The sequence below is a fragment of the Vanessa cardui genome, chromosome 15 (genome assembly GCF_905220365.1).
Source record: "Vanessa cardui chromosome 15, ilVanCard2.1, whole genome shotgun sequence".
NCBI classification, from domain to species: Eukaryota; Metazoa; Arthropoda; class Insecta; order Lepidoptera; family Nymphalidae; genus Vanessa; species Vanessa cardui.
In genome coordinates, this window is record NC_061137.1 from 8,448,208 (window position 1) to 8,472,073 (window position 23,866).

A 23,866-nucleotide genomic window follows, 5' to 3' on the forward strand; every position below is an offset into this window, starting at 1 on the left:
ATTAGCTTTTCAATTACAACGCTCTATTAGAAATTCATGTGTGCGACACGAATTTAATTATAAGAATTTCATAAAGCCATACACATATTAATAGAACGGAAATGTGGTGAGAAACTATTTAATGGAACTACAATGAAGTGCCATGCAGGAATAAAGGGTCGGGCTGTTATGAATAATTTTTTTTATTCTACTAAATAATGACCCTTCACCTAGATCGTAGCACGTTTGTAAATATGAATGGTACAACATACATAACTTCTTGGATAGTTTTATAAGTCTTATTCATGTCCTTGCACAGTACACATTCTGTGTCTTTGTAATAGCCAATATACATTTACTAGTGACCCTCCCCGGCTTCGCACGGGTGCAATACTGACACTAAATATACAACAGAATATTTGCGAAATCACTTTAGAAACAAAATTATGAGTGTTCCTTTACTATATTGTCCATATATTATATACAAAAACCATCCTCTCGAATCACTCTATCTATTAAAAAAAACCGCATCAAAATCGGTATGCGTTATTTTAAAGATTAAAGCATACATTGAGACATAGGGACAGAGAGAGCGACTTTGTTTTATACTGTGTAAAGATAAATATATAGACACATATTTAAACATTCTTTATAATTTTGAACTTATAAACTGTGATGTAAAAATAATAGTTTTCTATCTTTATATGACGATTAATATTTAATAAAATCATCTGTAAGTCCATACAGAAGATGAATAAGATTTTGTCATCTTAGGCGACCGTCAAATTTCAGTTAAAATACGTTTACGATGCAAAAGCGTCCCATGAAAGGCTCCAACAAGTTTCCTGTCATTTTCTGCTATATTCATCATGTATTGGAGTCCCTGGGGGGAAGATATCATGTAAATTTAAATGTAATCACTGTCACCTGGTGGCAGCTGTCTATATGTTCATCAGAATAGAAGCGTCTGTGAGGGCGACCCAAGATTAGTACTACAAATTTACTTATCATCTCTATAAATTCTTGTGACATAAATTGAACTCTATCGCAACGGAATAAGGTATATAAGTAAATATAATTTTCTTTTTAAGTTGAAAGCGTAAGTTAGTTGCGGCATAGTTACAGTACATTCAGGTATCCGACATAAGATGTTTAATAATTTTACATACGTAAAACTGCACGGAGATTTGAAAGGTTGACTGTGTTTATTAAATATTAACGGCTGTATTTTGTAATACGAGAATTCTTGTATAGCTGACGACTTCATTAGTAAGAATATGCAATTGATTCTGGAATGCAAGATGACTATTTATACTTAAAGAATTATTTCTTTCTTTATATAATATTCAAATCTTACAAAATCGAAAAGGTTATTTTAATTACTACGTGTTCTTGTCTATCTTTCCGCAAATGCAGGTAGCCCATCTATATTCTTGAGTGCAATACCTATTCTTAGATCTACTTAAGTGCAGTACTTATAAGAACAAAAAAAAATCACTTCGTTTAATAGGTAAAATAAAACGTCAAAGACGTGTCTTATTATATTATTCCTGAAGCAAAACGTGAGCTGCAATCATTGCATAAGCTTACAAAAACTAGAATTTTCACAGTACGTCATCGTGCGCAAAAGAAGAACTTGGAATACTTATCTAATAATAACTTTAATGACATCTAAGCATTTTGCACATTTTAAAAAAATAAACTATGTAATAAGACCAAGAATGCGTAAGGTGCCTTCACAATATTATAACGACATTTCAATTTAAATTAATACAATGCGTTTGACGTTGACTTCCATATACATCTAAACATTCATATAAAATAGAAACAATTCTAACATCTCCTTAACATGTTTTGAAAACGACTGTTTTTTTCCACAAATGGTATGGCGCGTATGAAAACGTGAAAAAACGTACTATTATAGTCTAGAACTAAATACGGGTGTAAAAAGCGCTTGGTATTCTATAAACGCGTTTGCTTCCTTTATTACCCTTGCAATAAGTCCGCCAGCTGCCTTAACGCAGATGTTTACGTAATTACTTGTAGGGGTGACTGGCATTAAACAAACGGTGCCTGGTTAATTGTTTCGCTAATGCACGAAGGTGAAACAGGTCAAAAGAATGAGTCTCTTCTGATCTATGCAAATGGCGTAATTGTTAATCTTGTCAAAAAACTCGAAAATTCATTAAACGATTTTAAAGGAAATAATGGTCATAAATATTTATTCGACTTTGGTTACGCTAATCAATTGTAAACAATTAAAAACTATAGAAAAATAATTTTGTAAGGAAAAAAACTACATTCATTATTCGTAGCGAAAGAAGAGTAATCATTACTAATCCTGTGAGATTGTTGCATTACATCTTATCAAAGTACCAGACATAAGATTGTTTTTTACAAATATAAACGCCCTTTAAGGTTTATATTTAGTTAGACAATAACACAACAAAAAATACTAAAAAAAATTGAAAACAGTATACTCAATACATTACAGGGTGGTTATCCTAGAGGTAAAGCAAAACTCAATGGCGGAATAGAGGATCATTACTTTCCCCTCTCTCAGATATAAGAGGAAGGTTTACTTCAATACTCTGACGGTGGAATGGCTCATGCAGACTGAGGGTGAAGCATAAGTGCTGCGAAGGCAGATTGAGATGGAGGACATTAAATACGGAATACGGATGTATGTGGACCACTCCGGTGTACTTTTGTTTCATCCTGCGTTATAAAAGGATAGTGATAAGTGACATAGTGACCAAGAGAGAAATCGATTCAACACGGATAAAGAAGCGTGGGCTTTACGTTCTTTACGCGGCACGAGAGTATAAACGCTACTAGCTTTCAAACTCGCGCAATTAAGATAATTTTAATTGCAACCATTTTCTCGAGGCCTGTCTATAAAATATAATCTTGTATAAAATAGTCTAAATTTGTCTACAAACGATGTATACATATGAGATGATTTTTTGACAAAGTATAGAACATTCCCATCAGTGATTCCAGGTCAAATAAGATAAACAATATATTTATTATCCAGAAGTATAAGTTTATTATTATTATTGCCTAAATGTGTCTTGTATTTTCGTTACTAATTTTCGTCTATTTTGAACAGTAATGTTTACTCACCGGAATCATTTTTGGGGGACATGTGGTAACGCCCTATATCACCGCCTTTCTGCAAACCAAAAAAAAAACATAACACATTATTAACTGTTCAATTATTATTGATAATATTTACGAACTTTTATGAAAATATTTTTTTTATGTTCCTTTCTGTCAAAATACTAAATATAAATAACAAAAAATAAGAACTAAGAAATTGACGATATTATATAAGTACCTAATCCTCAGTCAACGAACCAAACACTCGTAATAAGTTTGTTGAGAAATTTCTGATAGCTTCCCAAGCTACAATGATACGTGGAATTAGTTAACCTAGGCCAGACTCAGGGGAAATTATAACCTTAAATAGAAAATCACTGAACATCTTATATACCATTACGACTGCAGAAACACTACTGGAATTATTAATACAATGCCTTAAAATTGAATGGATATAGTTTCTACAATATATTTATAATTTGGTCCCAGTTTATTTTTTTAAATTAGCAACAGAAACATTTTAAACGAAAAAATTTCAAACGATGTAGTTTTTCAAGGAATTTCTACTATTTTCATTTACCTCACCTATTAGCGTTAAGCTCGTATTAGTTCCAAGGACTATTTCACTTGGAAACTATAAAAGTAAGTAACAAAATGTTTAATTTATTTACTTCGATTAAAATTCACTTGTCACTTAGACTAACACAACACTACGCTCATTGCAAAATTTTACTTCCCTGTTAACCTATTGATATGGTAAAATATTAACAAATGATTTCATCAAAGTCATTATAAAATCAATAAACTTCATAGTTTCTACATTATTATATATCTAGTACCCGTGATAATACTTATTCATTAACCCTTTAAGTACAATAATATATAATATTGATTTTGAGTGATAAGCGATTAAAAGATAGAATGGTAAAATAAACATTCAACGAGCATGAACAAATAGCCTTGAAATTTTCAAGTATTGTATATATTATCTATGAAGGTGTAGAGTATTACTTTAACACTACTTTTTCCCTTTATTTAATGCATCAACAACTTATAACGTTTCTTTATATATGTGAAAGGTTTGAACACATAAAATAATGAAACAGAATGATTAGCTTAACGTGACATTAGGTATAATCTAAACAACGCATGCAATGAGAATTTCAATAATCTTAATAACTACTTACCAGAATAAAGAAAATATGTAACAATATAAACATATCTTAAACTTTGTTACAACCAAAGTCAAAATAATAATTATTTAAACATATTTAACACATAATAACTATCAATAATAAAAATCATACAGAAGATACGTATTGGATTAGTAGTTTTATCTATTTTTTTAATTCAAATTTTAAGTTTTTTTAACGGTTTGTTGAGTAACTAATTATAACACATAAATACTTTCTAAAACAACTTAGCAAGTAGAGAGCGTGTATCTATTTTTACCATTGTGTTTCGATGGTGAGTATCGTATTATGCAAAACCCCGCTGCGAAGGTATTCTATTAGGAAAAAAAAAAGAAAATCGACGGTCTGCCCTAAAAACGACGCTGCGGTGATGCGTTTCTTTTATTATTTTTATTAAAATTATTTTTTTTTAAAGTGGAACAAGAAGAACCTTTTATATATAAACTTTTTAATCTTTCAATACGCAACTATGAGAATTAAGATGTTATTTATGTTATGCCTAAAATTACACAGAATGCTTTTTAATACAAAATATCAATATTTTGGCGGACAACCTTCGCAAAGCCTATCGATACTATCAGCCTAGTATATAATTGTAATCAATTACGCTTTCTGATATTTCACGGTCAAGGTCTACAAAACCTTTCGAGTTTTTACAGAATAACTTTACTATATAAATAATTATAACAACATTAATAATAATAGTTTAATTGAAATGCCAGTATGAATAAGAAAGAGTCGATACGACGAATTCCAACGAATGGTAATCGGATCCAACTAATCTTAACCGAAGATTGCGGGCCTGCCAATTGTGTACCGAACGACATGGATTTGAACAACGTAATGGAATAAGCTAAAACCTTCTCATGGGGAGAAAGCCTCAGACTGTTACAGTACCAATACCAAGAAGCAATGCAGGAATTATAATTATGGGCATCGCATATCGCGTGGAAGATCAATAAGAATCATTGTCTCCGCGTCTACATTTCAAATCTCATCAAACGTCGTCAAAAACAAAAGAACTTCGTCAATGATGAACCGATCATTGTATTATTTACATCTTAATAAAAAAAAATAACGCATTCGCGCAATTATTATATTGTATACTATATTTTAAGTGTGTTTTGAATCAAAAGCATAACAAATATTCTGTATAAGCCATAATTCATCTGTTAACCGTGATATAGGTTTATTTCTATTCTGTGTGCAATTGTGCCCGAGCTTACTCACCAATGTACAGTATTACAATGTTAGATCCTATGTTATACTCTAATCCATGGACCGGCCGCTTTCACACTGTCCTAAATGGATTTAAATGTCCAAACGATATCCGTACACTATATCACATTAGAAATTTAAATAATAATGTACAAAGGTAAAAGGAAAGCAGCATTGTTACCTGTTTCATTACTTTAAAAAAAAGAGTAATTTAGAAAATTCATTATCCCACCAGCCTGATATAGAGTCGAGAATAATCCTCTAAACTTAAAAGGACAAGCAGCCTTTGCCCAGCAGTGAAATATATTTGAATTAAAAGCGTTCATTATACAAAAATTATAACATCTATGAATGTGTAATGTATCATGTAGTTAAAGTTTAGGGCTGACCAATAAATAATTAGTTAATGAATTTTTATTAATTTTGAAAACTTGTTTTTTAATATTTCCAACGATAAGTACCTTTTTTTTTTTTTTTTTTTTTTTTTTTTTTTCTCGCTGGAAAAACGCTTTACGCGCTTCCCCCACGTGATGGAAAGTGGGGGGGTGTGTGGGACTCCCCGGAGCCCTGGACGCCTCGTGCGCCCAAGTACGCCGGGTTTACCCACTAAAAAACCAGCGGTACCCTCTCCGTCTTTCGGCGGACGCCACGGGATCGCTTACGCATGCTACCGTGACGGCCTGACGGTCGGCCCGCCTATGCGGGCCTCCAACTCCTACGGGGAATTCCCGGGGTACTGGGACCCCCCCTGGTCCCTGCGGCGCCTATTGAGGCGGGGGGAGAAGGTGCGCGTAGCGCCTTTTCCTCCTCCCCGGTCGTCTTCTGCGGAGCGAGTCGGCGGCGGCATTATTTTCCCGCTCCCGCTCCGCGACTTCCTTCTGCGACATGACACTTTCGCAGAAGGAGCGCATCTCTGACCAGCACATCTCGCTACTGAGCATGGCGTTGATAACGCTCGGTAGCGAGAGGTCTCCACCCATAGTCGCCGCAAGGATGTGCCTCTGGGGTCCCCACGCAGCACACTCGTACAGGGTGTGGTACGCCGTGTCCACTGGCGCACCACACTCGTGGCAGGAGGGTGTTTCCTCCCGCCGCGCTATCGCGTGCAGGTACTTACCGAAGCATCCGTGCCCGGTAAGTACCTGCGTCATTCTGTACGACAGTGTGCCGTGCTTCCTTTCAACCCAGCGACTCAAGTGGGGACGGATCGCCTCCACTGTCGCCAGGCCTGCTGTGGGTGACCCCAGATCCTCCTGCCATCGGCCGATCAGAGCTTGCTGGGCTAGAGTCCTGATCCGCCCGATCTCCATTGACCCTGGACGGTCGCCGCGGTCCCTCACCTCGACCCGGAACCGGTACACTTCCGCGAGCACCTCCGCCTGGAGCTCCCAGGGCGGATCGCCCGCGAGAAGTGTCGCCGCAGTCCACGAAACCGTACGGTACCCTCTGATGCCTCTCACCGCTATGACCCTCTGCGGCTTTCGCAGTAGGGCCCGATTTTTAGCGGTGAGGGCGTCTATCCAGATCGGGGCACCGTACAGCGCCATCGACCTCACTACGCCGGAATATAGACGCCGACATAGGGATCCCGGCCCCCCCACATTCGGAAGGAGGCGACCGAGAGCGGCAGCGGCGTTGATGAGCCTCGGGCCGAGATGGACAAAATGCTGCCCGAAACTCCATCGTCCGTCCAGAATCAGGCCCAGATACCTCATCTGGGCCTGCACCTTGATCGCCGTCCCCTGGACGGTGATTCTCGCCCCTCGTGGGGGTCCTTTCCGTGGACCGTGGAAGAGGAGGGCCTCCGTTTTGGATATGGAGACCCTCAAGCCCAGCATTCCCATGCGGTCCACGGTGAGAGCCGTTCCGACTTCGGCGAGGCGAGCCGCCTCCTGGAAGTCCCGCCCAATCGCCGTGACGAGGGTGTCGTCAGCGTAACACAACACCCCCATCCCGGGAAGGACGGGAGCCCGCAGGAGCCAGTCGAAACCGACGTTCCACAGAATTGGGCCGAGAATCGACCCCTGTGGAACGCCACAGCCCACCCGATACCGGACGAGCCTCCAACGATAAGTACCTAGTGAACAGTGTAAACTACTAATTTTCCTTCATTGTTTTTTTAATCCTTACACTCGTATAAGTAAATAAGTAGCTTACGTTATTGGTGTTTCAATTATCATATGCCTAGTAATTTTTATTTACTATAGAAAAACAAATATATAAGAAAATGTAACATATTTTTCACATGTCAAGTGCTCATATTTACCGATAGATACTGGTTTAGTAAGAAGTAAAAATCACTGATTCCACTGAATATCCACCACCGACCATCGGAAGCGTTATGTCCCTCGATTTTAAACTTAAATTTAATAACTGGTGAATGTAAAATACTCACACAGGCGGAATTTTATAACATAATTTAAATAGCAATCATTGTATTACATATTAAAATATGCATATAACAATATTTTGATCAAGAAGATAGTTCATCCTAAATGCTTTCTAGCAAATGATCTATTCAGAAACATCGACGTTGTGAAAAGCATTCTTCATATGAATATGTAACGTGATAATTTGAAATACCCCGACCCTTCTGCCCTTTATGACAAATCTTATATGATAAAAATAACTATTGAAAATGGACTGTATTCTGTAAATTGCCTTAGGCAATCTTTTTCTTATACATCTTAACTATTTTAAAATTACATGATGAACAGTGAAATTCGTTCGCACATAACAACGAACGGGTATTCCAGCCGCGGTCTCTAATTAACGAAAACATTTTACTCAAACCACTAAATTACAGTTTCTAACACTTAGTAGCATTTATCTAACACCACAAATTAGCATTCGCCGTCATTAGCATTCATTTGCAACTTGCCTACAAATACCGTTTAATTGAAATGTTTTGGTATTGTTTTTAAATAAATACAAGAAATTATTTTGTTTATATTTTAATGAATATCATTTTTGACCTTTAAAGTGATTATCTTGATATAACAATTAGATTGATCCATATTTAATTTTACGGGCCGTGAACGTTAAGGCTTGATGAATGGGCAATATTTAAAACATAAGTCAAATTTGTGAATCAAGAATATGTAAATGGAATCGAAGTTCATTCAAGCATCGCAAAGATCCCTCATAAGTATTCAAGGAATAGTTACAACGAGCTAAATATTCATAAATTCAAGCAACCCGTGGTCCGGAGAGTGTAGGAGTGACACAAACGTGTTATTAAGATTTCAACTTTAAAGGCGGCCGCACTCGACATCGACCACTAAATGTTGAATGAAAGGTGAGAATCGTTGGGTAATATTATGTTGTTGTAAAGCCTCGGTTGTGAGGAATTGCAGGCGTGCCGGCTAGGACTTAGACGTGACGATACAAATTACACTACGGAATTTGAATAGTAATACTCTGGTTGAAAATATCTGACAGTCAATTTATCTTTTGAAGCGGATTCGCGACACGATAGTAATATGTCATCGCAGTTGTTGATTACTTGTATACATGTGAACAGCTTTTACCGTGTTATAGCTGTGTACGGAAAGTTTATTAGAGAACGTCCGTGCGCCTGAATCAGTGACACGGAAGGGACAAATTGGCTGTCCTCAGTACGAGGAATGCTTATTCGAGCTTCAATAGTGAGATCACAGCTTTTAACTGACATATTCGCGGAAAAATAGTTTTCAATGAGAGCAATATTAGTTATTACAGTTTTGACTTCAATTTACAATTCCGAAAGTACGGACATTTAATTCAAGAAGATAATCCATATAGGTGCTAAAATTTGCTACAGTTTATAAACATTATGTACTTTTTTTAAATAAATTCATAACAAAAGCAATTTCATTAACTTTATAACAGCATACTAGCTAGCTAGTTCCGGATGGATGCGAATAAATGTAGAGAGAGCGTAATTTGGGCGGTCGCTGTCGGTCGCAAGGTTCGGCGTGAAATATTTGGTAGCGGCAGCGACGGGCGCGGCGAACCGATTTGCATACAATGAGGCGGCACAATCGAGGGTGGGTCCACGACTGGAAAGCCCGGGCATCTTGCTAACATTTCAGAAGTACCGTACTCATATCATCTGATATTTTATTACTATTATTTGTAGCATACATTCGACTTTTTGCTCGACTACATTGTAATCGAACTGTATGTACTAACACGATAATTATTAAGCTTCATCACTAAGATATCTTAAACACTTTCTTCTCACGTTAAGCAATATTTTTTCTCTATGATTAATAATTTAACGAGTTTATAAAGGCAATGGCGGCGTGCGAGTTCAACAAACGATTTATTTAAGTCATGCGATCGCTGAATAGGTTGATTAAACATACATCCTAAATATGGGACATAAAATTCCATATGAAATATACAAATTGGCACTATGAACAATTAAAATATGTTAATTAAATAAGTTTCATTTTAATAAAATGGTGCAATCTAATTACATATAAGAAGCCTTCATCTATAAAAGGTAGCCGTTCCAGTTAATTTAATCTACGCGTACGTTAAAGGACTTAGGGCCGAATGGCCGATATCTAATCAAATTAGAGATTTAAATGTTAAAACCTTCGAATGCTTCTCTATCACATTAGCAGACCACCCTGAAGGCAAACCCGTATCGTCAGAGAATAAAGATTAATGTCACAACAAGATAAAAAAATCATTAGTTTTTTTAATCTCATGGTGTGAAACCATTCTTGATGTAAATTTAATATTTTATGTATATTGAATATTGATTATTACGTAGTAATTCTTATCAGCTTAACGCTGTTATTAAGTTGTTTTTACATTCTAAATCACTTCATTATAGTCGCACTCTTAAACGCTTTTTTAGTAGATATATAGATATTAAATTTAAATTTTTATTAAATAGGTTTATAGATTACTAGATTAGGTCGCTTAATAGCTAAAACACACCAAGCTTAATTGGATTGAATTTGTAAACAAATCATCATTGAGTTTTGAAATGGTTCTATTTAAAATTTATCTCGTTCCGTAAAAATAAGATGAATTCCTAAGCTAGTATGTATAAGCTACGTTAAATTTTCCTTGAAATAATCCATGTTGTATATCCATGTTCTCGTAATAAAACAGCGTAGAAGAATAAGTTCCAAGAATGGAATACGAGTGCTGGATGCATGCATTTATCTACTTTGTGACATATGAAAGTGTAACACTGCTGACATCTTAACTCAAGACAAGTAATAAAATTTCTTTGACAGAAAGTCCATTTACGTTTACTAGCCCAACCCGGGACGCAAATCTGTCATCTTTGTGCACATTAAATCATTGCAAGTGCTGACTTTTTATATTACATTCGATTTAAAGGTATTTTCACACTTAAAAAAAAGAATAGTTAAATCCAAATAAAAGCACTAACGAATTGGCTATTCCTTTTCTTAAAGCATTGTTTCTCGAGGGTGGACTCGTGAGCAGATGCCAAGTGTAATGGGGCGGTATTTAACTGGCACACTGGCAGGTACCGGCACTTACACAATCATGCCGTCAAGCCAGACGTGGGAAGCATCTGCCAGTCGACGATTAAGTGTTCACCTCTTACATAAAAATGCATGTGATTTATACGTACTATTTTACGAGGAATTGGTTAAAGGTAAAAATAGACGTTCGTTGTGTATTACAATTATATTTCAATGAAAATTTGTCATGGCTAGACTTAAACGATTTATCTATCAATAAATTCTTTGGAAACATATCGTAAAATAAATTGAAAGGAAAAAAACAGAAAAATATATCACTATAAAAACAAAATATTGGCTTCCGACCTAATATCAGAACTTACAATAACAAATTATTACATACAATAACATTATTAGTTCTCATTGTTAAATAAATTTATAACAAGTATGTAGCAATGAGGAACAAAAAATCAAGCATAGATAATGTCAGATGTAATATGTAATAATGATTACAGAAAATTACAACTCCGGTCCGACACCGCTGCGCCAAATTATGAAAACAAATACTTGTTTACTGGTTCATTATCCAAACATACCGAGATAAAAGTACATAAAAGAAAACGTATCATTATTTAGCGAGCTCACAAATTCTTCGAAGAATGTTTTTACGAAGAAGAAAACCATTAACTACATTAAGAAGTCTCTACTCATTACGCGTTTAAAAGGTAACCGCATGCTTAAAGAGGGACAGGTAATATATCAATTTACTTATATTTAATCTCATAAACTCCATTCACAAATATTGATACCGGTTTGGCATATACTCGTATATGATCGCACATTATCAATTTAAACAAATTTATTTAACTGCGCAATTATTATTAGCGTTTTTGTACTGAAGTAGGAGTACTGATTCATGGGAAATAAGCACTTCAGCTATACGCAATAGGGTGGTAGTCTGTTATCGTTAATTGAGGAAATGTTTAGAGGCTACACCAAGGCCATTAGACCGCCAAATGGAGGCAAAAACGCGGAGGTCAAGGCACTTTGCATGACTTAAAATCCGAACAAAAACAAGAACAAAGAACAATAAGTCATAAATCTCATATTACGAGTGTTTTATACATTTCATAACATCCATTCCACAATCACCTTTTTTCCGCATCGAATCTATGAATATCGTTAATAAGCACCGTGAAATAAAAATGCAATATTGCATTGATGAAGTGGTCCTTACGATTTCTTTTTCTTTTAACTCCATAGTTTATATTGTAACATATTTAATTTTTTTGTCATTATTAATTAATGAATAATGTAATACTTAAGGTCCGTGCATTTTGTTTAAGTTTGTAATACACGAATCTACATAAATCAACGGCTTCTTCTACGATTCGACTTTTGCAAACAAGACGAGTCGTCTCACGCCTCGATTGTCAGCCGTCTTGAATGGGTCACAAAAACAAGCATTAAGATTTTTATTATGTTCAAAACGAGATATCGCCTTGAGGACAAACTCGTACTGATACAAAAGAGTAACCATCGAATGATGAACTGTCGCGAACAATTGCTCACCTTGGTTCAATGTCCACGCGCCATTGTATGAACTTTTCTTTAATTTAATGACTTGTAATTAACTAGACAGTACAAGTCTCTAGAACTAAGACTGATTAATAAGTCTACATATACACGTAATTGAGCCGAGATGGCCCAGTGGTTAGAACGCGTGCATCTTAACCGATGATTACGGGTTTAAACCCAGGCAAGCAACACTGAATAATGATGTGCATAATTTGTGTTTTATAATTCATCTCGTGTTCAGCAGTGAATGAAAACATCGTGAGGAAACCTCCAAAGGTTTAATTTCATAGAAATTCTACCAGATGTGTATTCCACCAACCCGCATTAAACCGCATGGTAAAATATGTCCCAAAATCTTTTTTCTTAAAAGGAGAGAGCCTTAGTCCAGCAGTGGGAAATTTACAGGCTGCTGTTGTATACACGTAATTATAAGTGTCGTAACAAATCGTACACATTTACCAATTGTTTCCATTCGAAGAATAAAATTGCTCTTGGGTTATTTTCTAATCATTTATCTTCTCGCAGCGCCCCTTTGTGAGATACATTCAAAGAGACAAATAAACAATTTTAGCTTTCTATTTCAATAAAATCAACCGAGCATTACATTGTTTGGTAGACACTGTGGATCTGTCATAGTACTGCTATCGTATCCCTGCCTTATTTGGTATTCAGACGTGCCGGATCACACTAAAAGCATCTGTTTAAATACTATTCGAGCTCAGTTCCATTTTATATTTCTGCGGAGATTTGGATCCTTAAATATAATTATACATCTTTCTTTTATAGAATCGATATCTTAATCGAAACCTTATAAAATTTATATTAAATATAGATGAGCAGACGAAGACAAATGGACCACCTGATGGTAAGTCACCACCACCCATAGACACGGGTGTGGTAAGAAATAGTAACCATTCCTTAACTCAAACTATAAAATTTCGATGTCATTTATGCCGGTAGTTTCATTGGCTCACTTGCCCTTCTAACACAACAATATTAAGTATAGATTTTTGTAGAATATCTGATGAGTATGTGATGTGATATCTACCGCTATATATGTACATATGTATGTAGCTATTTATTTAATGTTCATATATGAATGTTTATTACTCATGTTTTATATTCAAAAATCCTCTTATAAAAAATTATCTAGTAATGATGGAAGTATCCGGAGGCATTTTATTATACCCTAAGTTAAATTAAGTAAACATCGAAATAGAACCTTTGTGCAATAATGTTTTAAGTTTTATTTATTTTTTCTTTATTGATGATAACAACAAATGTTTATTTTATCTTTCACCAGTTATATATATTCCTTAAAAAACATATTGCAGATATTACAGAAACAACCGCTTAGAACCGAGGCCCGAGGTCAAGATAGCGAAGTGGGCTTATTGTGGTTACTTGGGCGTGGTAAAACAACCGCACGTATGTGCTTAGAGGCAGAGGTCAGCCTAAATTAGTGTGGCGCTAACCGAACTTCATTCTCCATCGAACCATTGTCGTAACCGGTTTAAAAGAATCCGCCTTGCGTCACTCATCCACGTGTAAACATTTTAATTGATGATATGCGGAAGACAAAATTATTCGATAGAAATCGCCATGACTGGTTCTATTCATTCTATTCATGTGCCGAATTCTCCTAAAATACGAATACATGTTAAGAAAACATACCATTAATTTGACATATACGATCGAGAAATGAAAGTAGTCGGACGACAATTTATTAATAAGCATATTAACGTTTGTTAAGATACATTTATAATCACGAATGTTTCGTCTATTTTCGGCGATTCATAATTAAAATACTACAATAAATCAAAATGAAGTATAAATATATCCACGAGTTATTTTATTAGGAGTTTAATTTGTAGAAATGTATTATAAAATTAAGTTTGAAAAATCGACATGTAAGAGAGCAAAGCTGCTGTGATAAGTAAGAACTTTTAACTGCCTTAAGACGCCTTGCCGCGCCGTCGCCGTCACAAATACCGCAGACTTAAAGTATGTTTCATGCCAAATCCAAAGCATCTTAAGTAAGAATTAGAGTGCACGAAGTACAATAATTATTGTCGCGGAAAATTTTGAATTAGGTTCATAAACGAATCATTGGATAAATAAAAGTAAAGTAAAAGTAACAGCCTGTAAATTACCCACTGCTGAGGAAAGGCCTTCTCTTCCAGTAAGGAGAGGGTTTGGAACATATTCCACCGTGCTGTTCCAATGCGGATTGGTGGAATGCACACGTGGCAGAATTTCGATGAAATTAGTGGTGCTTGCCTGGGTTTGAACCCGCAATCATCCGTTAAGATGCACGTGTTCTAACCACTGGGCCATTACAGCTCCATTGGATAAATACATTATGAAAATTATTTATTGAGCACAGGATTGTCTTAAGTGTAGATTATTTTTGACAAGTAGCTAATTACAAAAAAAATGTTATTGAATTAAAAACTGTATATACATATTAAGACGGATCTCAATAACATAACGACCAACTGACTGATAACTTGTATTCGTAGCTGTTGATTCGTAAAAAAATAAAATCTGTTTCAAGGACAGCCGCTCTATTATATTCACTATAATTTCGATTCAAATTATGATAATTACATCTTCTCGTTGTAAAAAAACATAAATCTTTTCTTTTATTTTCGTAACATATTATAAGTAGTATAGTTGACTATAACATTGATTTATATTCTATGTAAATCATTTATATGTTACTTTTTATTTATACCGTTGAGCAAAACATTATATACTTTGCTATGGTATTTTTAACGAAGAAAAAATATATTCAATTAAATTAATTTACAAGGAGTTGTCTAGACATAGAAAACAAGGGATCCTCTAGGAATGCAGATAAATAATTACCATAACATTTAAAAACCCAACAAAAAGTCATATAATTATATACCTATAGGCATACACTTGTCTTAATGCAAGGCCTTGGATTCGGATCAGGCAAAAAACCAAACAAACAATACTATGATTGGAACCATCGAAAAGTGGTACACCAATACAGCTTGCTTATATGTTGTAACTCTTAAAATCATTGCAAATTAAATAAGGAATAAAAATATTCTTTATTCAAACAGGCTCTCATAAGCTCTTATAAATCGACATGTATTTAACCCGGTAAACATAACATTGAATTAACCAAAGCTACTTGTTTCGTAATGTTTCTATCTGGTAAAAAGAGAAAGAAAATCAATAAAAAAATTTTCCTCAGTTAGAATTATAGTTTATCGTCAACAATTGTTTTTTTAAATATTTCTATATATAAAAAGGTAAAAACCTCTAAGGTCTTTTTTCAATAGAAACGAATACATTGCCCCGGAAGGATGTACTGACTAAGCGGAAACTATCTGTACTAAGTTTACTTTTCAACCGACTTCAAAAAGGAGGAGGTTATCAATTCGTCTATTTTTTTTTTTTTATGTTTGTTACCTCATAACTTTTTACTGGGTGGACCAATTTTGATAATTTTTTTTTTTTGTTTGAAAGGTAGTGCTTCCCGTGGGGTCCCATTTTTTTTTTATTTTTTTCCGATGATGGTATCCGTATGAAAACGACATAAGTCTTAAATTTGCATTATGTATATGCGCGACAAATAGGTGAATAACTCAAAATCTCGTTAACCAATTTTGATGATTCTTTTTTTATTATAAAGAATATACTTTAAGGGTAGTTTGGTGAAAGTTTGGTAAGGTTCTGAGCACAGAATCCATGACAAATTAAGGGAACGGGAGGGAACGGAACAATTCTGAGGAGCACGTTAGCAATACTCGGTCGAATCTTTTATTTATGGGTTACTTGGATATTTGAATCACCTTCCGGAACGTGGTTGTCATAATCGAATATTATAATCAACTAGCGACCCGCCCCGACTTCTCACGGGTGCAATACTGATACTAAATATACTAAAGAATTTGTTTATTTACGACATCACATTGCAAACTTCTAAAATTGTCAGTGTTTCTTTACTATATTGTTCATTTATTATATACACAAACCTTCCCCTTGAATCACACTATCTATTAAAAAAAACCGCATCAAAATCCGTTGCGTTGTTTTAAAGATATAGGGACAGAGAAAGCGACTTTGTTTTATACTATGTATTGACGGAACTCCTAAACGGCTTACAGTTAGGGTGCGATTTGGGGCAGAATTTCTTTGTGTCTTTAATCAAATTTTGTGTATATGATGTGATGTCATATGATGTACGACATAGCATACGAATAGCTCTTTTGCAAAGTTTTTGTACTGAGGTCGATTACAGCTCATTCGAGGGTGGTACCTTGTAGTTTATGCCGCATGACGTATTAAAGCCGCATTTTCGAAAGTCTATTTTTGCTTTATTCGAAATTTTCTTTTGAAATTGTCCCTGAAGTAGTTTCTGATTCATATAAACGGCACGCTTAATCTATCCATATTAAGAAAATAATGTTAGTCTACATCAGCTTCACTTAAAATTAAAAAATAAATAAAATTTTAACAAAAAGAAAAACCAACTTCAAACAAAACAGTATTTTAAAACAAATTAAAATGCACTAAAAAGTAATAAAAATAATTGCATATTTAACACATTTTTGAGAGTCCTCCTAGGTAAAATGAAATGAAAAATATTAGACTACTTAAAAGTCGATTTACGATTATATAATGTAGTTATAATTATTGCTATATTTGGAGTCGGTGTCAGCCAACCCTATACTATACCTATCAAAAAACAATACGAGAATACTTTAAGAAATGTTTCTTACAAATTACCTTTTATATGATATTATACTGGGTCAATCAAGAGGCTCGTATCGCTTCTTTCTTTTGATTGTTGAAGGGTGTGCCTGTGGCTGACACCGGCTCCAAATATAACAATAACTATAACTACATTATATAATCGTAAATCGACTTTTAAGTAGTCTAATATTTTTCATTTCATTTTACCTAGGAGGACTCTCAAAAATGTGTTAAATATGCAATTATTTTTATTACTTTTTAGTGCATTTTAATTTGTTTTAAAATAGTGTTTTGTTTGAAGTCGGTTTTTATTTTTGTTAAAATTTTATTTATATCTCTCACATTTTAACAATTGTTGCCGCTCATTCTATCACAATGATTATACGCACTATTATAGCTAACATGGTCTACTAAAAATATATATGCCCATCTAAACTTTGTAATTCATAATTCTATATATACCAACTAGCTTTCTACATACGGATAAAATTCATACAAATTTGCCGATCTATTTTCTCTCTTTGAAATGTAAAATTTTCAAAAGTACTTCACATACTAGTAAGCGTTGTGAATGGAGTAACAATGCAAAACTAAATACGATCGGTTGGGTGGTATCAAAGTTGACATTCCGCAATGCCATCTAGCGGTGAATTTTAGAAAATGGCTAATAGAAAATCCTTTTATACGAAAGATACAAACCTATTCGAATTTTCATGGTTATGCATCAAACGATACCTAAGCTAATCTTAAACAGTAGATCAACATCCATTTACGCGCCTACTCGTAGAATATATAATATGTAGGTATATGTAATCAGTTACTTTTAAGAATTAGGTTGTTCAGGATTGTTTTTAAGAACTCTTATTAAGGTCAGATATTTTTAATGTTTTATGTTTATTAATAATTTAAGAAGAAAACTATGAAATTGATACTCGTATACCAATTATACCATACCAATATATATGTATTTTGTACTCGCGCGAATTTTGGATGGATAATAGTTTTATTATCTAAGGCAAAACAATTGTGTCAATCATAAATGTTATTATGATTGAGAAGATTGACAATACGCAACACACGCTCACATTATATAGAATATTATATTATTCAGTCAGTTACAAATTACATGACAAATATTTTAAGCAGACACATATGACCTACGTATTATGGTATTAAGGTATCGCCCGCGGCTCCGACTGGATAATTACGTTAAGAACTTAAACTGTCCATTTCATGTCCTTCCTGGTCAAACTTTCGAAAAAACCATGTTATACGCATAACGATACCTATAATCTGAATATAAGTTATAGCTTTAATAATTTGGCGGCAATACATAAATCACTCCGTTTAATTATAATAACACTTAGCGACGGACAGGCCTCACATGTCCAATAAAGTCAGACGTTTAAGACGGGCCATTGCATGTGTTTGCAGATGTATACAATTTGGTCGAGTTATCAAACAATTTGGACAAATATGTATTTGTATTACACAGAAAATGATGATGAGACTACGCCCAACTACGCTAGTGTATTTAATAGTACCCATTTGTTCACAAACATTGCTGAAATCTCTATTCGCACATCCTAATGTCTGATAGAACGATAATATGACACGACCGGGAATCAGCCGCGGGACCAACTGTTCCACCGGCTTCATATATATCATTGACAATCAAAAGAGGTTTTTTTGAAATAGATATATAAAAGGTGCTAATAGAAAAAAAATGCATCAGGCTGGATATAAAATATCCAAAAGCGTTTTAAGCAATCATATAATATCCAATTAAATATACCTGTTTCGTAAACGATATATACATATTACCGACATTTTTCATGTAAATGTAATATAGACTTAGTTATAGTTAAGTAAAAGCTACAAAATCTCAAGAAATCCATATGTGACGAAATATTCGCAATGCTGTTCGCAATTGGCAGACCACTCGAAGCGATTTGTGGAGTTGAAATACGGTTGAAACATGGTTCGAACATGGAATAGTAAATCTGTCAACCATCAAATTAGAACCGTGACTTACCGTAGATGTAGATGTGCATGAAGCATACTGTGAAATGTGTACTGTTAGCCTCAAAAACATGTAGTTTATGTTAAAATCAATCAGAACCGCCATGTAATGTAACAATCGAGAGTGCCGATTATTTTAAACAATCACTATCACAAATTTTGATCGCAATATATTGAAACTACACATAGAGCTTCAGATCCCCAGTTTGGAGGCGCATTGACGATGTAAGGTCTCCTTAAATTATCCGACAGTCGTAACTACTTTCATCAGTTGTCCACCTACCAAGGCTATAACAAAATAATCTTATATTACGATTGTGCACAGAGAACAAGAGTACGATTCTATATGAACTCACATCTCACTCTTGAAATATTGACAACCGATTTTTAGTGATATATTGTGACCTACAATAATTCATTAATTCAATGGCACATAGTACATACGTTTTGACATATCATCGTGTTCTGCGTTGATTCAATTCACTTATTACAGAATACCGCTACTGTTGTGTTTTGTATATATTTTTATTATTTCTATGAACTCATACAATTTACTGTTCACAAATACAATCATGTATCTAATGTGTAGATGTAACAATGACTTTTTATTAGTGATACGTCTTTTTGAGGCTGAGTGTACACAACTAACTTGACTTTGAAGTAATTTATGCACATCACAAGTCCAATTCACCTATATTGTGTTGTCGTGACGTTGAATGAAAATCAATCTCCTATCAAAGGTTATCTTATAATACGAGAATTTAAATCATTACAAAAACAAAAATGAATGGCAATTATTTAAGTTTTATGAGAAATTTGAAATGTTCCTTTTATCGCTTTCCTTTATTTCTCTGTATGTATGTCTGTTACACTTTCGTAGCTAAACCACTTAACCGAATTTGGTGATATTTGGTAAGAAGCAAGCATGGACCCTTTTTTATATCTAACACCTAACAATCAACCAGTAAAACACGAGCGAAGCTACGGAGCACTGGTTTATTATAGACCCAATTAAAAAAGCATAACTCATACAGAAAATTTCGCTCACTTGGAAAGTTAGATCTACTATGAACCAGTATATGAAGGTTGATTTTGAAATAACTAATGAATATACATGTACAATATTTTACGAATGAACTTTAAAAAAAAAAGCAGATCAAATCTCTAAATTTTTTCTAGCTGTGATTTGTGTAGCCTTAGATACACTGCCAGCTCTTGTTCATCATTTTAAGCATTTTTAATACAACGTATATTCTTTAGAAATAAAAACATTTTCCAAATTTCAGACATATTATTTACAACTTCTGAATTAAAATAAAGATATATTTTTTTTTCAATACAAAACTGAAAACGTACTGTAACAAAAGCGTTACACGTTAATCCTTGTTAATTGAATATTCGCCAAATTAACCGTTTTACTCGTTATCGCCGACTACGTGCACTGCACTGAATAATTTACTGATATCCACTTTATTGATTATTTACCAAGGGCTTTAATTAAAATATTTAATACAATGTTAAATATATTTTATTTTAATACTTAATATTTTCGTTAATTTATTACATGGCGAGCCGAACTAATTGCGATATCGTATCACCTTTTCAGATACTTATCAGATATATATGATAAGGTAATATTATGTTAATAAAAGGTTTTATAAATTCAACTTACTCTTTTAAGTCTTTATATAATATACTCCTAAAACGACAATCGTCAATGGTAAATTGTCAAATTTTGTGTCGTATTACACTATGTTAACAGGTAAGCTAAAACCATGTCATACATCTGAGAGCGCTTCTCATTTCCGTAATATAAAGTATCCAATATGTATATCCAGAATATAGTTACAGTTATTCGTGCGAAGTTAGAAATAGGGATAGTTTTAGATGACCAAATTCTGATCTAGATTCATTGCTCTGACAATGAAATAAAAATATATCTCGTGAATTGTCGTAGTAAAGTAAAGTTAAGTAGTAAAGTAGCCTGTACATTTCCTACTGCTGCATATAATGATAAGGCCGTCTCTTCCATTAAGGAGAGGGTTTGGAACATATTCCACCACGCTGTTCCAATGCGGTTTGGTGGAATGCACATGTGGCAGAACTTCGATGAAATTAGACACATGCAGGTTTCCTCGCGATGTTTCTTCACGGCCGAGCGGTGCTTGCCTGAGTGTGAACCCGCAATCATCGGTTAAGATGCACGCGTTCTAACCACTGCGCCATCTCAATAGTATCGAGTCCTTTTTTTTTTATTAAAGCAAAACGTTAATTTTCGTATCTAAAAATCAATTAAAAATATTATTAAATAATATAATGAAAAATTTTCATTTATATATTTTAAGGCAAATCTGAAGTTGAAACATTCAACAAAATACAAACAAATCTGCTTATAGGGATAACACTTAAAAATTCATATATGTAGGTATACGAATGTAAATTTCATATGACAATGTTGTGAAGCATAAACAAAATGGTTTGCATTTCGAGGGTTCACGGGCGGATGAGATCCGACTGTTAATATCTGATGTTACTGTTCCGTGACAGCTTCCATTATTCAACAGAGAACAAAAACCATAACCAGGTTAAAAAGATCCGTTGCGATTCTTGAAAATGACGTTGGTTTGGACTAACGCTTTTAAAACATACTCATAGGTATGCTATTTTAACATACCTCTTGACATTTGCATCATTAACTTCGAACTTTTATATTAATTAAAAAAATATATGTTTCAGTCATAATTATACAAATAACTTGTATCATTTAACCGGAAAAAATAAATAATAAGATCGTATCTTAAGCCTAAATAGTTGTTATTATTACTACCTTGTAATTTTATATTCTAACATGGATATGAAATAATGTAATCGACTACTTGCTTTCTTTAAAATACAGTTTCCGGCTCTAGAGTCCATTAGAGAAGTAACCTATTATTCATGGCTTTTAATAACTATCTACATATTATTGATGGCAAATTTGATGTTCCGAAATGAACTCGCATTGGAGCAACAGAGCGGACTGAGTTCTCCACGTTCTTAAATAACGAAGAAGCTTTAGCCCAGCAACGTAAAAATAAATACTTTAGTTTTAACTTTAAATAATTATGATTTTAATATGGCATTAAAATTATTAATAAAAATGTCCTATACTTTTTGTCATCGAGTTATACTCAAATTAGTTCTATTTTTAAATCATTGGTCAATTTGAAAAAAACACCCATTCCCAATATTTGTTTCTGATACTTTTAATGAATTCACGTAAATCGACGATTCAAAGGCACATGTAAGAGCCTACTTGAATGAAATGTAACTCGATTTTTATTTAAATGATTTAGGACGTCCAGTTAACTTACAATCTTATGTCCATTCAACTGCGGACATGGCAAGGGCAGTGCTAAGTCCATTTATCCGCGTCAGACATCAGGGCGCCAGGCTCCCGAAACGAACTGGGAATTCCTAACATGACATTTCACAGTGGCCTTTTCGATGTATTTTTGCAATGTTTTGTAGGACGGACTGACGTTTGAAGATAGCATTTTTTATTTTTGTGTCCTCTTTTATGACTTTGTTTATAGGTCATACCTTTGTAACAACATTCAAATAACTAAAAGAATAAATTTGTTAAAAACCGATAAGTAACAGCGTATTAAATAATCAATACAATTTATCTGCATAAATATACATAACATTAGAAAAAAAATGCGAGAACGTATACCTCATACCTGTTTAAAAACTTCCTGTTTGGAATTTATTTTGACTTTGTAGTAGTTGTTATCCGATTTTGTTGCTGTTAGATATTAATGACAGGTTATTTGTGTTTTTGTAATCGTTTCTTTCACGACTGTTTCATAATAGTGCAAGTAAATGAACAGGCAACCCTCTTTTACGTTTTAACTTCAGAATTTCAAATGTGGAAAAGACTTTGAAGAATCTACATTTCAAACCGACAGTTTTACGTTTAACACAGTTGTTTAAAATGACGATTCAACAGTGCTTGTAGAAACTTGAATGAAGTATATTTTTGATAAGATTTGATTTGAATGATGAAATGAATGATTTATGTATGAATTTTGCAGATGGGCTACTAGAACTAAACTCAAAGTTCGCCTGAATTTAATTATATAACATTTCACTCTGCCGGTTTCATTAAACAGAGAACATAGCTCCATTAAACATAAATGATGATCATTTTGTGTGTTTCGTCCAACACATATGTAATTTTATGACTAACACCTTGTTAAATTAAAAAAGCAATTTTTTTTATAAATCGAAGAATATGTCTTCATGTTGATACATGAAGACATATTCTGTATTTCTTTACATAGAATTTTAAATTAACGTGGTTATTTTTATTATTATAGTTATTGATTTCGGGATATTTACCATGTTTTTTTATTTTTGTTCGAATCACGAAACTCTCGTAAACAAGACATTCGTAGATAATGTCGAAATATCGAGCTCCACCGAACAAAAATAAAAATAATGGTAAATATCCCGAAATCAATAACTTTAATAAATACAGAATTGATACATATGAGGCTAGCCTCATATGGGACCAAATTATTCTAAGCCTACTAAAAGAATCTATTAATTATGCATATTTCA

At 33.9% G+C, this 23,866-nt stretch overlaps 1 protein-coding gene across 1 annotated transcript in view; it reads right to left on the reverse strand.

Annotated features, from left to right (window-relative positions):
* The window catches only part of LOC124535560 (apoptosis-stimulating of p53 protein 1), a 257,185-nt gene that overhangs the window by 202,497 nt on the left and 30,822 nt on the right, over window positions 1-23,866 (reverse strand). The window contains exon 2 of the mRNA XM_047111806.1: window positions 3,106-3,154. Coding sequence (XP_046967762.1) covers window positions 3,106-3,114 — 9 coding nt within the window. The 5' untranslated portion in view covers window positions 3,115-3,154. The remainder of the gene's footprint in view (window positions 1-3,105; window positions 3,155-23,866) is intronic.